Here is a 12544-nt window from a genome sequence, read left to right as displayed (position 1 = left end):
TGCTACCTGAGAATCTGTGAAAAAAAGGCCTCAAAATGGGAAACAAATAGAAAAATAATTTATCAGTACTTCCAGTTATTTTTTTAAGATGTGTCCCAATTTCACCATTAAATCTGTCCTATGAATTCAAGAGTAGTGGATCATCCTATCGTTCTTTGTGTTTAATGGTTAAATGCTCTACACACCTCTTCTCTTGTAGAATTTCATTGTAAAAGACTCACAAACTTAAATGAAATCAGAGGTGCACTGTTTTTCAGGCAGGAGAAGGTGAAGCAATCGACCCAATTTAAGAAAACAAAATCCACATGCTGCTAAAAAGCAAGATGGGTGTATAGACTCAGTGGTGACATCCTTCAGAAACCAGAATTACTGGCTGGAAATGGTCATATCTCCAAATCTGCCTGCTCATAGTCAAGGTTCATCTGTATAGTACAGATTTCAGAGCTTCCCTGGAAGGGTGATACTAAATGACAAACACACCAATTCAAACCAATGTGATCAATCAATCTCTCAGATCTGTGTAACAACAACAACAAAAACGATTAAAAAAACATGCCACACTGCTCTGAAATGAAGAGATCAATCAAACATTTAGTACTTATTTAGGTAGAGTGTTTTCCCTGTGTTCTCCTCTAAGAGTCTTATAGTATCTGGTCTTACATTTAGGTTTCCAATCCACTTTGAGTTTATTTTTGTATATGGTATCAGGGAGTGTTCTAATTTTATTCTTTTACACATAGCTGTCCAGTTTTCCCAGCACCACTTCATGAAGAGACCGCCTTTTCTCCACTGTATATTCTTGCCTCCTTTGTCATAGATTAGTTGATCACGGGTTTGTGAGTTCACCTCTGGGCTCTCCGGCCTGCTCCATTGATCTGTATTTCTATTTCTGTGCCAGTGCCATACCATCTTGATTACTCTAGCTCTGTAGTGAACTGGCCAAAAAGTTCGTTGAAGTTTTTCCATAAAATCTTACGTAACAAGCTTTTTTGCCAACTCAATAATATATTCTGAAGTCAGGGAACCTAATTTCTCCAGGTTCGTTTTTCTTTCTTAAGACTGCTTTTGTTACTTGGGTCTTTTGTGTTTCCATTAAAACTGTAAGATTTTTGGCTCTAATTCTATGAAAAATGCCATTGGTAATTTGTCAGGGATTGTATTGAATCTGTAGATTCTTTGGGTAGTATAGTCATTTTCACAATATTGTTTCTTCCAACCCAAGAACATGGTATATCCCTCCATCTGGTTTGCATCATCTTTGATTTCTTTTGTCAGTATCTTGTAGTTTTATGAGTACAGGTCTTTTGTCTCCTTAGGTAGGTTTATTCCTAGGTATTTTATTCTTTTTGTTGCAATGGTAAATGGGATTGTTCTCTCAACTTCTCTTTCTGATCTTTCATCGTTAATGTATAGGAATGTTCATTCTTACTTTTTAAAAGCAAAAGACTATGCATGACAAAACCACTACAATATTGTAAAGTAATTAGCCTTCAATTAAAATAAATAAATTAAAAAAAAAGTCTAGGGTTTCTGCCAGCAGTAGAACTGATTTGTAAAAGGAGTGCAAATACACAAAATAGTTTGCATTAAAATATAAACTGACAGCAACTTAATAGTCAAAATTTTTTTCATGCAAGGGTGAGGAAATTCAAAGAAGTGGAGCAAGGGAAAACATGACACACATAACAGAAAATTCTCTAGAAATGAACCTTCCCATGTAAAAGCTGAGCAGATGTTCCAGGGTTCTGTTACCTGTATTAATGCTACGGCATTAGAATGACATAATTGCCAATAAATAATCATCAACTCTGACTATATAATTAACCTTTATAAACACTTTCCTATGAAACGTCTACATTTTATTAGTATGATCTTGTTTACATCTTTTAGTTAATAAGTAAAAACTACTATTGTTTCCACTTAGTAGATGTTTCCTAAGACCAGAGGAATAAGATGAATATTGGAGTGTAATGGAGTAATCAATTCACTAGGTCACTAGTAGAATTTGATCCCACAGTTTTAACACCTAATTGAGTACTCTGCTAAGGACAAGATAATGTGTCTATTTGTTCAGGGTTCTAGGAAAAGAGCTAAAATGAAAACATGTCACATTATATTGTTGATTTTCTTCATCATCAATATGCACATTTTTAAACACACCCATGTCATCATTGTTTTCCTAGGGGGTTACTGAAGTCAGTGAAACTGATACACTCCCCTTAATTATCTGCAATGTTCTAAATGTAAACACACAGATACTGATGCTAACAAGTTAATTACAGTTACTATTAATAAATTACCTCTTCTAAGGCATTCCACAGTTCCTTATCCGTACGCTCATTAAAGGGATCCAGATTTTTCCTCATTGTTCCCGTGAATAAAACAGGTTCCTAAATACCCCAAAATAGTGAATGTTATTACCTTAACCTCTTTTCATTTTATTCCCAATGTGTACAGAATATCAAAATTAAAATACAAAAACATATAAATTCATTAAATATTAATAATAAAGTTGCAAATGTATGTTTACAAAGTATCTCTAAAATAATTTTCCATTGTACAAAGTGTGCTACAAAATATCTTCTGGACTACTGAACACTAACAGAAGAAAGTATTGAAGAAGCTTTTTTCATCTTAAGGAAAAAAATGAAGATGAAGATTTTATTAAAAAAAAACAAAAAGCCACCCTGGTAATAAATATCTGCTTAAACACACACACACAAACTGAAGAAATAATTACATGAGAAACTTAACATCAAGATCTACATAAATTAACTGTCAATCCTGGTGTGACTGGGAAATACCAATAGCATGATTAGTAGAGGTTTGTGCCTCAAAGCAAACCATTAAATATTTACACATTAGCACTGAAGAATAAAGGAGGCTATCTTCTCCATTGGTCAGACTGTCTTCTAGGATCTGGAATCTCTCCACATGTGTGAAATGAATATCCCCACATGTGTAAGGGGAACGTCAGTTCCCGGGGTCTGCAGCACCTCTGTCCATGGAGAGATCACCTCTGATTTTGGCATTAGCTGATCCCCACATTCTCTTACCTGTGTGTCAGAATCACCTGTCTCACACAACTTCATTATTAAGTGCAAGGCCAGGAGGACCTGAAACCCACCATGACCTGTGTCATGGTACTTTAATTTAAATAGTTCTTCCTATTCATCTGCTTCAGGAGGAGCCACAAGTAAATTACTCTGGAAATATATGCCTCCTCTTGGCCTCAAGAGAGAATCCTGTACATAAGCTCATGTAGGCTATTTACATTTTCTTCTGCAAGGCTCAGTAAGCCAGGTCATAAGAATATAGGCAGCAGTGAAGATCCCAATAAGCTCCTTTCAGTGAAGGGGGCAGAACAAGGGGATGCACATGTGTGGGAACAAGAGGAGACCTGACTCTTCCACAAGTGCCCAGAACTGCTCAGAATCCCCACATTCAAATCCTGCCAAGTCCTTGTTACCATCACATCTCCCCCAGTTCTGACCTGTTCATGCAGTGTCAGCAGGGACGGGGATGAGCCTGGGAGGAAGAGAGACCACCATGGAAGCTCCCTGTTGCTTCCAGGATCACAGGGACCAGGGATCCAGGGAAGATCATGTGGGCCTGGCTCAGCTAAGAGAGGCGACTCAAAGAAACAGCACTGGGCTCCCCCTCTGCAGAGTCTGCTCTCAGCTTCCTAAGTTCTCTACAATGGGGTGTGGAGACACAAGCATCACTGCTTCCTACTCATTTGGGAGGAAGAGTTATGTAAGTTTTTGCACTTAGACAAGTAAATTCAAGCAACCAAATTAACAGACTTTCTCCACCTCTGCAGCTAGGAAGACACTGTAAAGACAAAGGGCTCTTGGTTGGGGAGGGATAAGATTTTGAGAATCTTCTCCTGACACATATCAGCCCATGATATACAGTAGGAAAAATGGGGAAAATATCTGATGAGTACAACACAGCTGAAGAACTGATGCTTTTAAACTGTGGTGTTGGAGAAGATTCCTGAGAGTCCCTTGGACTGCAAGATCAAACCAGTCAATCCTAAAGGAAATCAACCCTGAATATTCACTGGAAGGAATGTTACTGAAGCTGAAGCTTCAATACTTTGGCCATCTGATGCGAAGAGCTGACTCACTGGAAAAGACCCTGATGCTGGGAAAGATTGAAGGCAGGAGGAGAAGGGGATGGTTGAATGGCATCACCGACTCGATGGACATGAGTTTGAGCAAGCTCCGGGAGTTGGTGACGGACAGGGAATCCTGGGGTGCTTCAGCCCATGAGGTCACAAAGAGCTGGGCATGACTGAGAAGTGGACAAGGTGGAGACTGGAGAGTGTCATATGACTAGTGCTTTGGATTTTACTCTGCTTCGATGGGAGTCTTTGGAGATAAAGCAGAAACTCTTTGCTATACAATAGGATAATCTACCAGTGACTCAGTTTTTAAATCTGTCAGATAAGGATAATGACAAATTGTGAGGATTAAGCAGGAAATGGTGGGATAAGAAACTAAAATGTGTTAAGGATTCCATCATAAACGTTAGGAATTATTACTAATACTCATGTAACTTGTCAGGGACTATAGCAAGCACTAAAGGAATGGAAATGAGAGATGTAGGCCCTGTCCTCAAAGGGAGAAAGAAAATAGTCAAGAGCGTGGGGAGGGCTGAGAAAAAGCCTGGAGGCCTTGGCGGGGGATTGGAAAGTAACGGTATGTACAAGGTGATGGTCAGGAAAGAAGCTGGTGGGAGGAAAGCCAGAAATCAAAATACAAAAAAAAAAATTTTAGTCTGATTTCTTCCTCTTGGTGGAAAATGTTAGATACATTTCTCTGTCATGCTTTTCCCCAAAATTCCTATTTTTTTTTGTTTGTTTTTATTTTCTGTTTCTTTGCTTTACTATTCATAGTTATGTAAACAATTTAGTTTTTATTATTAAATGATAAATATAAAGAAAATCACCAAGGACCATGAACACATAAACAGAAATTAAACAGTAAAGTCACTTCAGAAGGTGTTACTCTTTTTACTGAAATAGAAATAATACCCAAAGGGGAAGTGCCCTGATTCTTAAGAATAATAACAGTTCCTGATGACTGAACATTCCGAAGAATGAGACATGGGCACAAACATTGTCTCACTAAGCTACATCTTCACCACAAATCTGTGGGGCAATGATTTCCAGACTGGGTTTAAGGATGAGGATGATGAAGCTTGGCAGCTGAGTGACATCATCAGGGCCCCACAGTCGACGAAGCAGAGCAGGAATAAACTGTGGTCACACTGACACTTGGTCTACACTCTTAAACATTCTAGCCCTGTCTGCCTCCTGAATGGCTTCCTGGGAATCTTTACACATTGCAAGTTCTCCCCAGATTTCTTTCTCTTTAATCAACCAACACTGTACCTTGGAGACAAAGGTATATAAAGTGGAATCTACATGGATACAAAGTTTAGCACTATTTTGTAAGCTTGCTCTCTGGAGTGTGTACCTAGAACATGCTCAAAGGAAGGATGGAAACCAACAGAACAGAACCAAAACATGCTGATGTCAAGGCATGTTTAGGCTTTTGCTCAGATGTGCTTCCAAACATTATTGGCAGAGCCAAGAATCATCTAATGTTATTTATTTACAGAGTTATTTTATGTACACAAGCATACAACTTTTTCCTGTTAAGAAGCATTAAAAAGAATGCAGGGCATGTTTCTAAAGCTTTGCATCCAAGGATATGAAAGGACTTTACAGAAATGTCCTTTATTTCTACTAATGAATCTCACATGGCCATTTCAGAGATGAGTACCATCGAAACATAAAACTTGGGAATTTAAGCCCATTTATTTTCTACTGGAACCATAAGTCATAAATCTAATAGCCAGAGGAAATCTTTAAATATGGGGACTGAATGTGCTAAAAAGTTCTTCCCATTTTTCCTGAAAGGGATATCTTTGAAAAAAATTTTTTTAATTGTGGTAAAATATACATAGAATTTGCTAGATTAACCACTTTATGTGCACAGTTCAGCAGTGTTAAATACATTCACACTGTTGTACAGCCATCACCACCACCAGCCACAGATCTCCTTTCATCTTGCAGAACTGAAACTCTGTACCCATTAAACAACAACTCCCCTCACCTGGCCACTCCTGGCACCCACCATTCTACGACCTGTATCCATGAATTTGCTACTCTAGGTACCTCCTAGTAGTTGAATCATATGGTATTTGTCCTTTGTGACTGGTTTATTTCACTTAGCTTAATTTTCTCAAGGTTCATCTGCACTGTAGCATGTGTCAGAATTTTCTTCTTTTTTAAGGCTGAGTAATATTCTACTGTATGAATGTGCACCACATTTTGTTGATTCATCTTCAGTGGACCTTTGGGTGCCTCCACCTTTTGGCTGTGGAGAATAATGCTGCTATAACATGCATGTTCCAGTATCTTTTCAAGAACTTTCTTCCTATTCTTCTGGGTTTATACTCTAAAGTAGAATTGCTAGGTCATATGATAACTCCATCACTAACTTTTCAGAGCAACCAGCAAGTTGATTTCCATAGTAGCTGCACTATTTTACATTCCTATCAGCAATGAACAAGAATTCTAATTTCTCTACATCCTTGCCAACACTTATCATTTTCTTTTTTTCTCTCCCTTTTCTTTGATAGCAGACATCTTAAGGGGTGTGAGGTAGCATTTCACTAGAGTCTGAAAAAAATATCTTGGTTTTAAAATTACCTAGAGTAATTCCGGGTATTTTCGAGGTCATGGGTAGGTAGCAACAGCTGTACCCAAGTCTACATTCACCTTCCTTTGGGTGCCATGTTGTACATGCTTCCTGATAAACAGGTATTTCAAGACACATTACACCCACATTCCAGGAAGCACATTTGCCTGGCTCATTCTGTCTCATCTCCTCTCTGTTTCTCATCTCAAGAGGGTATTTTTCTGAGCTTCCTTTGATGGGCAGATGATTACTAAATATCTAAATAAAAACTCAATTTTTTATTTTTTAAATCAACAAGTCTGTCAAAGAAGAGGGCAGAATGATAGATGAGGACACAAGATCTAGGTTGCCCTTGGCTATATACCTGGAGGATAGTAATTTCTCAGTAAATATTACAGAATTATGTTGAGTGAATGAACCACAAGGAATGACAGGAGTGTCTACCCATGCATATAAGCCAGTCTCCAAAACTCTTCCTGAAAGTTATACTACTTTACAAAGAAGAAGAAAAGAGAACAGAATCAGAGCCCAGGAAGAGATGGCCAGTTCAACTCTCCACCATCACAGCAGGCACATATGGGTCTACATGAAGCACTTCACACTCACTGGCTTATTTTGTCCTCGCAACAGATTGAGGGGGTGATACTATTATCTGCCTTGTAAGACAGAGAAAACCAAGGTACATAGAGTCAGAATTCTGAGTCCCCTGCTCTTCCTCACTATTCTGTATTGCCTCCCTGGTGAAAATTAACCATTAATGGCTAAATTGTCAAAGTCTCTCTAAAGAATCTATATATCCTATAATTCTCAAAGCCCCACTATTTCACAGAAACTTCTCCAAGGAAATAATCACTTTTTAAAAGATATTCTCGATTCCCACAGCAAAATTACATTTGTAAGACACTTATTAATAAAATTCATATTTCCCTATAGGAACCTCTCCAGCGCTAATCAAACCATTTAGCCTTCTGTTCTCAGAATTATGTGATTATCAATGGATAACACTGTGGAAACTGAAGTCTGAGTCCAGAAATCTATCTCAGTAAGTTATTAAATTACATGCACACAAAACTAACAAATGAGCAAAAAAACCCAAAATCTGGTATCCGATGAAAGTGTCTGTTGAGAATACCCGCTGCTAAATATATGCTCTATTGGGAAAAAAAGGATCAAGTCATTCACTTAACTTGAAAAGACCAATCAAATTAAAAGCACTTAAACTTTAGACACCTTATGAAAAGAACATGTGAGAGCACTCTGCTATGCATACCTGAAGTGCAACTGACATTTTCTTCCTTAAATCGTGAAGTCCAATACGCACTGTCAAGATGTCATCAATACAAATGTCACCTTCAGGTTCTGACAATCTAAAAAGGGCAGCAATGAGGGAACTTTTTCCAGCTCCTGTTCTTCCCACAATGCCATACTGTAAAGAGACCCAGGGGGATGAAGAATTAACACGATGCACAAAACCCAGGAGAACCCTGATTGTTGAAGATGAATTTTAAAAGTTCTATTATATGTAAAGAATAGTCTATGAGTTTCTCAAGCAAGGCCCTACTGACATTTTGGATAAATAATTCGTTATTGAGGGTTGGGGGCCTGTCCTGTATATTGTAGGATGATTAACAGTACCCATGAACCAGATTCAACCCCCAAAATTGTGGCAACCAAAAATGACAGAAATTCACAAATATCCTTGATTGAGACCACCATCATCCCAAGAATACACAATAGAGACTATAGTGACTTTCATGCCTTCTAAAATTGTCAGGCAATTTTATTCAGATTTCCCTGATTAAATGCTTAATATGCAGAAAATTGTTTGTTTTCTATAATTATCACATAGTATCCATTATGTGGTATGTTAAAGGGGGAGACATGTATGTGTATGTCATGTGTGTGTGTGTGTGTGTGTGTGTGTGTGTGTTTGTAACTAACATTCGTAAATAAAGGAAGAAGATAACTTAAAAAAAAGAATCTGCCTGCAGGGATAAACCAGCAGTTTCCTAAGTGGTCCATAAGAAGTCAGCTTTTAAATTAGTTTTATTGCTACTCCCTGTATTATTTGACCTTGAGGATTACATGGGTAATTTTACAGAGATATCAAGAAGTCAAGTCAGAAGTATTATACACAAACAAGTACTCACTTCATCAGGGATATGTTATTTATTTAAGAGGAATTATTCTTCAGTAGAAAAATGAAATCACTTCCTGATATTAAATATCTTATTTATATTTTATCTTGAAAGGAAACATATTCAAATATAAAATGCAGGTCTCAGTCTTGAAAGACAGAGGCCAGTAGACAAAATGTGCTTAATGAGACCAACAACAACATAAACAATATTTGCTATTTACATGGGATCTTTCATCGGAGCAGTTTAAAAGGCATTTTATTAATACATTAATACTTAAAATTGAACCTTGGAAAAACACATGTAAAGTGCCAGTCTATTAATTAAAAGCAAAGCAGAGAGAAATTAAATGCACTAGTAATAAGATTAAAGAATCAATACAATGTAGGTAAAATGCTGGTGGTTGGTGGTTTAGTCGCTAAGTTGTGTCTGACTCTTGCAACCTGTGGACTGTAGCCTGCCAGGCTCCTCTGTCCATAGGATTCTCCAGGCAAGAATACTGGAGTGGGTTGTCATTTCCTTTTCCTAGGTAAAATGCTGGTGGGGAATAAACCACATTTAAATATATATGCAGAAACTGGCCTTTTTTACCAATGAAGTTTTAAGTGAAAGAAAGCATTAGATGATAAGTCGTGTCCAACTCTTTGTGACCCCATGGACTGTAGACTGCCAGGCTCCTCTGTCCATGGAATTCTCCAGGCTAGAAAGCTACAGTTGGTTGCCATTTCCCTATCTAGGGGATATTCCTGACCCAGGGATGGAACCCATATCTCCCACCTTGCAGGCAGATTCTTTACCATCTGAGCCACCAGGGAAGCCCAAGGAATGATTGGCTCCAATCATCCACGAAGGAAGCTTTCCAAGAAATTATTTCATCTCTATTTAAAATCTGGAATTGATGAGAGTGTAAGATATTCTTGGATCATTTTTAAATCAGTAAAGTTTTAAAACCCATGGCTTTAAAAAAAGAACAATTAAATCTTTCTGAGCAATATAATCAGAATGTTTAGAACTTTTCATGTTTTCTGATTTGAAAACCTCGACAGCTTCATATCTTAGTCTGTCAAATCAATCATGGCATTTCAAAAAAGAATTTATCTTTATAGAGATTAAACATAAGAAAACTGGTTTCAGCTAGTTTTATTATCTTATAAAGATAATACAATGACTATAAGATGCCTTGTTAGTGTTTAGTAGTGTCCAACTCTTTGCAAGCCCATGGACTGCAGCATGCCAGATTTCCCTGTCCTTCACTATCTCCTGGAGTTTGTTCAAACTCATGTCCACTGAATCAGTGATGCCACCCAACCATCTTATCCTCTGTCATCCCCTTCTCCTCCTGCCTTCAGTCTTTCCCAGCATCGGGGTCTTTTCCAATGAGTTGTCTCTTCGTGTCAGGTGGCCAAAGTATTGGAGCTTCAGCATCAGTTCTTCCAATGAATATTCAGGACTGGTTTCCTTTAGGATTGAGTGGTCTGATCTTGATGTTCAAGGGACTCTCAAGAGTCTTCTCCAGCTCCCCAGTTCAAAAGTACTAATTCTTCAGTGCCCAGCCTTCTTTATGACCCAACCCTTACATCCATACATGACTACTGGAAAAACCATAACTTTGACTATATGCACCTTTGTCGGCAAAGCAATATCTCTGCTTTTTAATATGATGTCTAGGTTTGTCATAGCTTTTCTTCAAAGGAGCAAGCATCTTCTAATTTCATGGCTGCAGTCACCATTCACAGTGACTTTCAGAGCCTAAGAAAATAGTCTATCACTGTTTCCATTGTTTGCCCATCTATTAGACATGAAGTGATGGAACCAGATGCCGTGATCTTAGTTTTCTGCAAGTTGAGTTTTAAGACAGCTTTTTCACTCTCCTCTTTCACCTTCATCAAGAGGCTCTTTAGTTCCTCTTTGCTTTCTGCCATTCGAGTGATATCATATGCTTATCTGAGGTTACTTATATTTCTCCTGGCAATCTTGATTCCAGCTTGTGCTTCATCCAGCCCAGCATTTCGCATGCTGTACTCTGCATGTAAGCTGAATAACAGGGTAACGATATACAGCCTTGAAGTACTCCTTTCCCAATTTTGAACTAGTCCATTGCTCCATGTCTGGTTCTAATTGTTGCTTCTTGGTCTGCAAACAAGCTTCTCAGGACATTTTGTACCTTATGTTAAATCCTATTTCATATAATATAGATGGGTCATTCTCTGCATACAGGTAGGTCATAGTATGTATATACGTGGCTCATGTGTTCTATGTACAGGCAGGCCTCAAAGATATTTTGGATTTGGCTCCAGACCACCACAACACATGAATATCAAAATAAAGCAAGTTATATCAATGTTTTGTTTTTCTGTGCAAATAAAAGTTACATTTATACTATATTGTAGTCTAATGATGTACAACAGCATTATATATAAAAATGTGCATACCTTAATTTCCAATACTTTATTGTTAAAAGAATGCTAACCATAAGCATTTATAGGGTAGTAACCAACCAGTCCATCCTAAAGGAGATCAGTCCTGGGTGTTCATTGGAAGGACTGATGCTGAAGCTGAAACTCCAGTACTTTGGCCACCTCATGCGAAGAGCTGACTCATTGGAAAAGACCCTGATGCTGGGAGGGATTGAGGGCAGGAGGAGAAGGGGACGACAGAGGATGAGATGGCTGGATGGCATCACTGACTTCATGGGCATGAGTTTGAGTAAACTCTGGGAGTTGGTGACGGACAGGGAGGCCTGGTGTGCTGAGATTTGTGGGGTCGCAAAGAGTCGGACATGACTGAGTGACTGAACTGAACTGAACATTAAAAACCCGTGATCATAGATCAGGATAATAAATATAATAATAACGAAATGGTTTGAAATACTGCAAGAATGAATTATCAAAATGTGACAGAGACATGAAGTGACCAAATGCTATAGGAAAAATGGTGTCAATGTACTTGCCTGACACAGTGTTGCCATAAATGTCCTTTAAAAAAAAAAAAAAGCATTATCTATGAAGCATAGTAAAATAGGTGGGCCTATATTTCTGAGTGTTCTTATACACAAATCAACACACATCAGGATACAGGTGAGAACTGATCAGTGAGAATGTGTGTATGTTCCCATGTTGTCAGCTCCACTGAAACTGATCCATCTGTGTAAACGGGAACATCTGTAAACTTTGCATAAATGGACTGAGATATGTAGGGGCACCGAGGACTGCTCATGACCACAGGACTGTGAGTTCCAAACTCCAGTGAAGAGAAATAAAAAACCAGGGGACTTCCCTGGCATTCCAGTGGTTAAGATTCTGTGCTTCCACTGCTGGAGGCGTGGATTCGATCCCTGGTCAGGAAACTAAGATCCCACAAGTTGCACGGCCTCAGGCCCCCACAGAAAGAGAAAGGCAACTCAAAGAAAACCTGATTCTGATTATTCCTAGAGTTCAGTCATCAAAGCTACAGTCTGGATGTCTTTTCTGGGTAACCAAAGGGTTTTACCAATTATACATGGAGAGTGTCACCAGTATCAGTAAGCTCACATTCTTCAATCTAAAGACACTTGGGAGGTTTCCCTGGTAGCTCAGTGGTAAAGAATCTGCCTGCCAATGCAGGAGATGTGGGTTCAATCCCTGGTCCAGGAGAATCCTGCATGCTGCGAAGCAACTAAGCCCGTGCATCACAACTACTGAGCCTGCGCTC

General features: G+C 38.5%; 1 protein-coding gene across 2 annotated transcripts in view; it reads right to left on the bottom strand.

Moving 5' to 3' along the window:
- Nucleotides 1-12544, bottom strand: part of LOC122687096 (ATP-binding cassette sub-family C member 4-like) — an 860243-nt gene that overhangs the window by 30764 nt on the left and 816935 nt on the right. For both annotated transcript variants that reach the window (XM_043892534.1, XM_043892535.1), the window contains 2 exons: nt 7987-8142; nt 2301-2390 (listed from right to left, as the gene is read on the bottom strand). In XM_043892534.1, coding sequence (XP_043748469.1) covers nt 2301-2390; nt 7987-8142 — 246 coding nt within the window. The remainder of the gene's footprint in view (nt 1-2300; nt 2391-7986; nt 8143-12544) is intronic.

Source organism: Cervus elaphus, chromosome 30, assembly GCF_910594005.1.
Source record: "Cervus elaphus chromosome 30, mCerEla1.1, whole genome shotgun sequence".
In the NCBI taxonomy this organism is placed as follows: Eukaryota; Metazoa; Chordata; class Mammalia; order Artiodactyla; family Cervidae; genus Cervus; species Cervus elaphus.
Note: the sequence above shows the minus strand (reverse complement) of the source record. Positions and strands in the feature narration are given on the sequence as shown.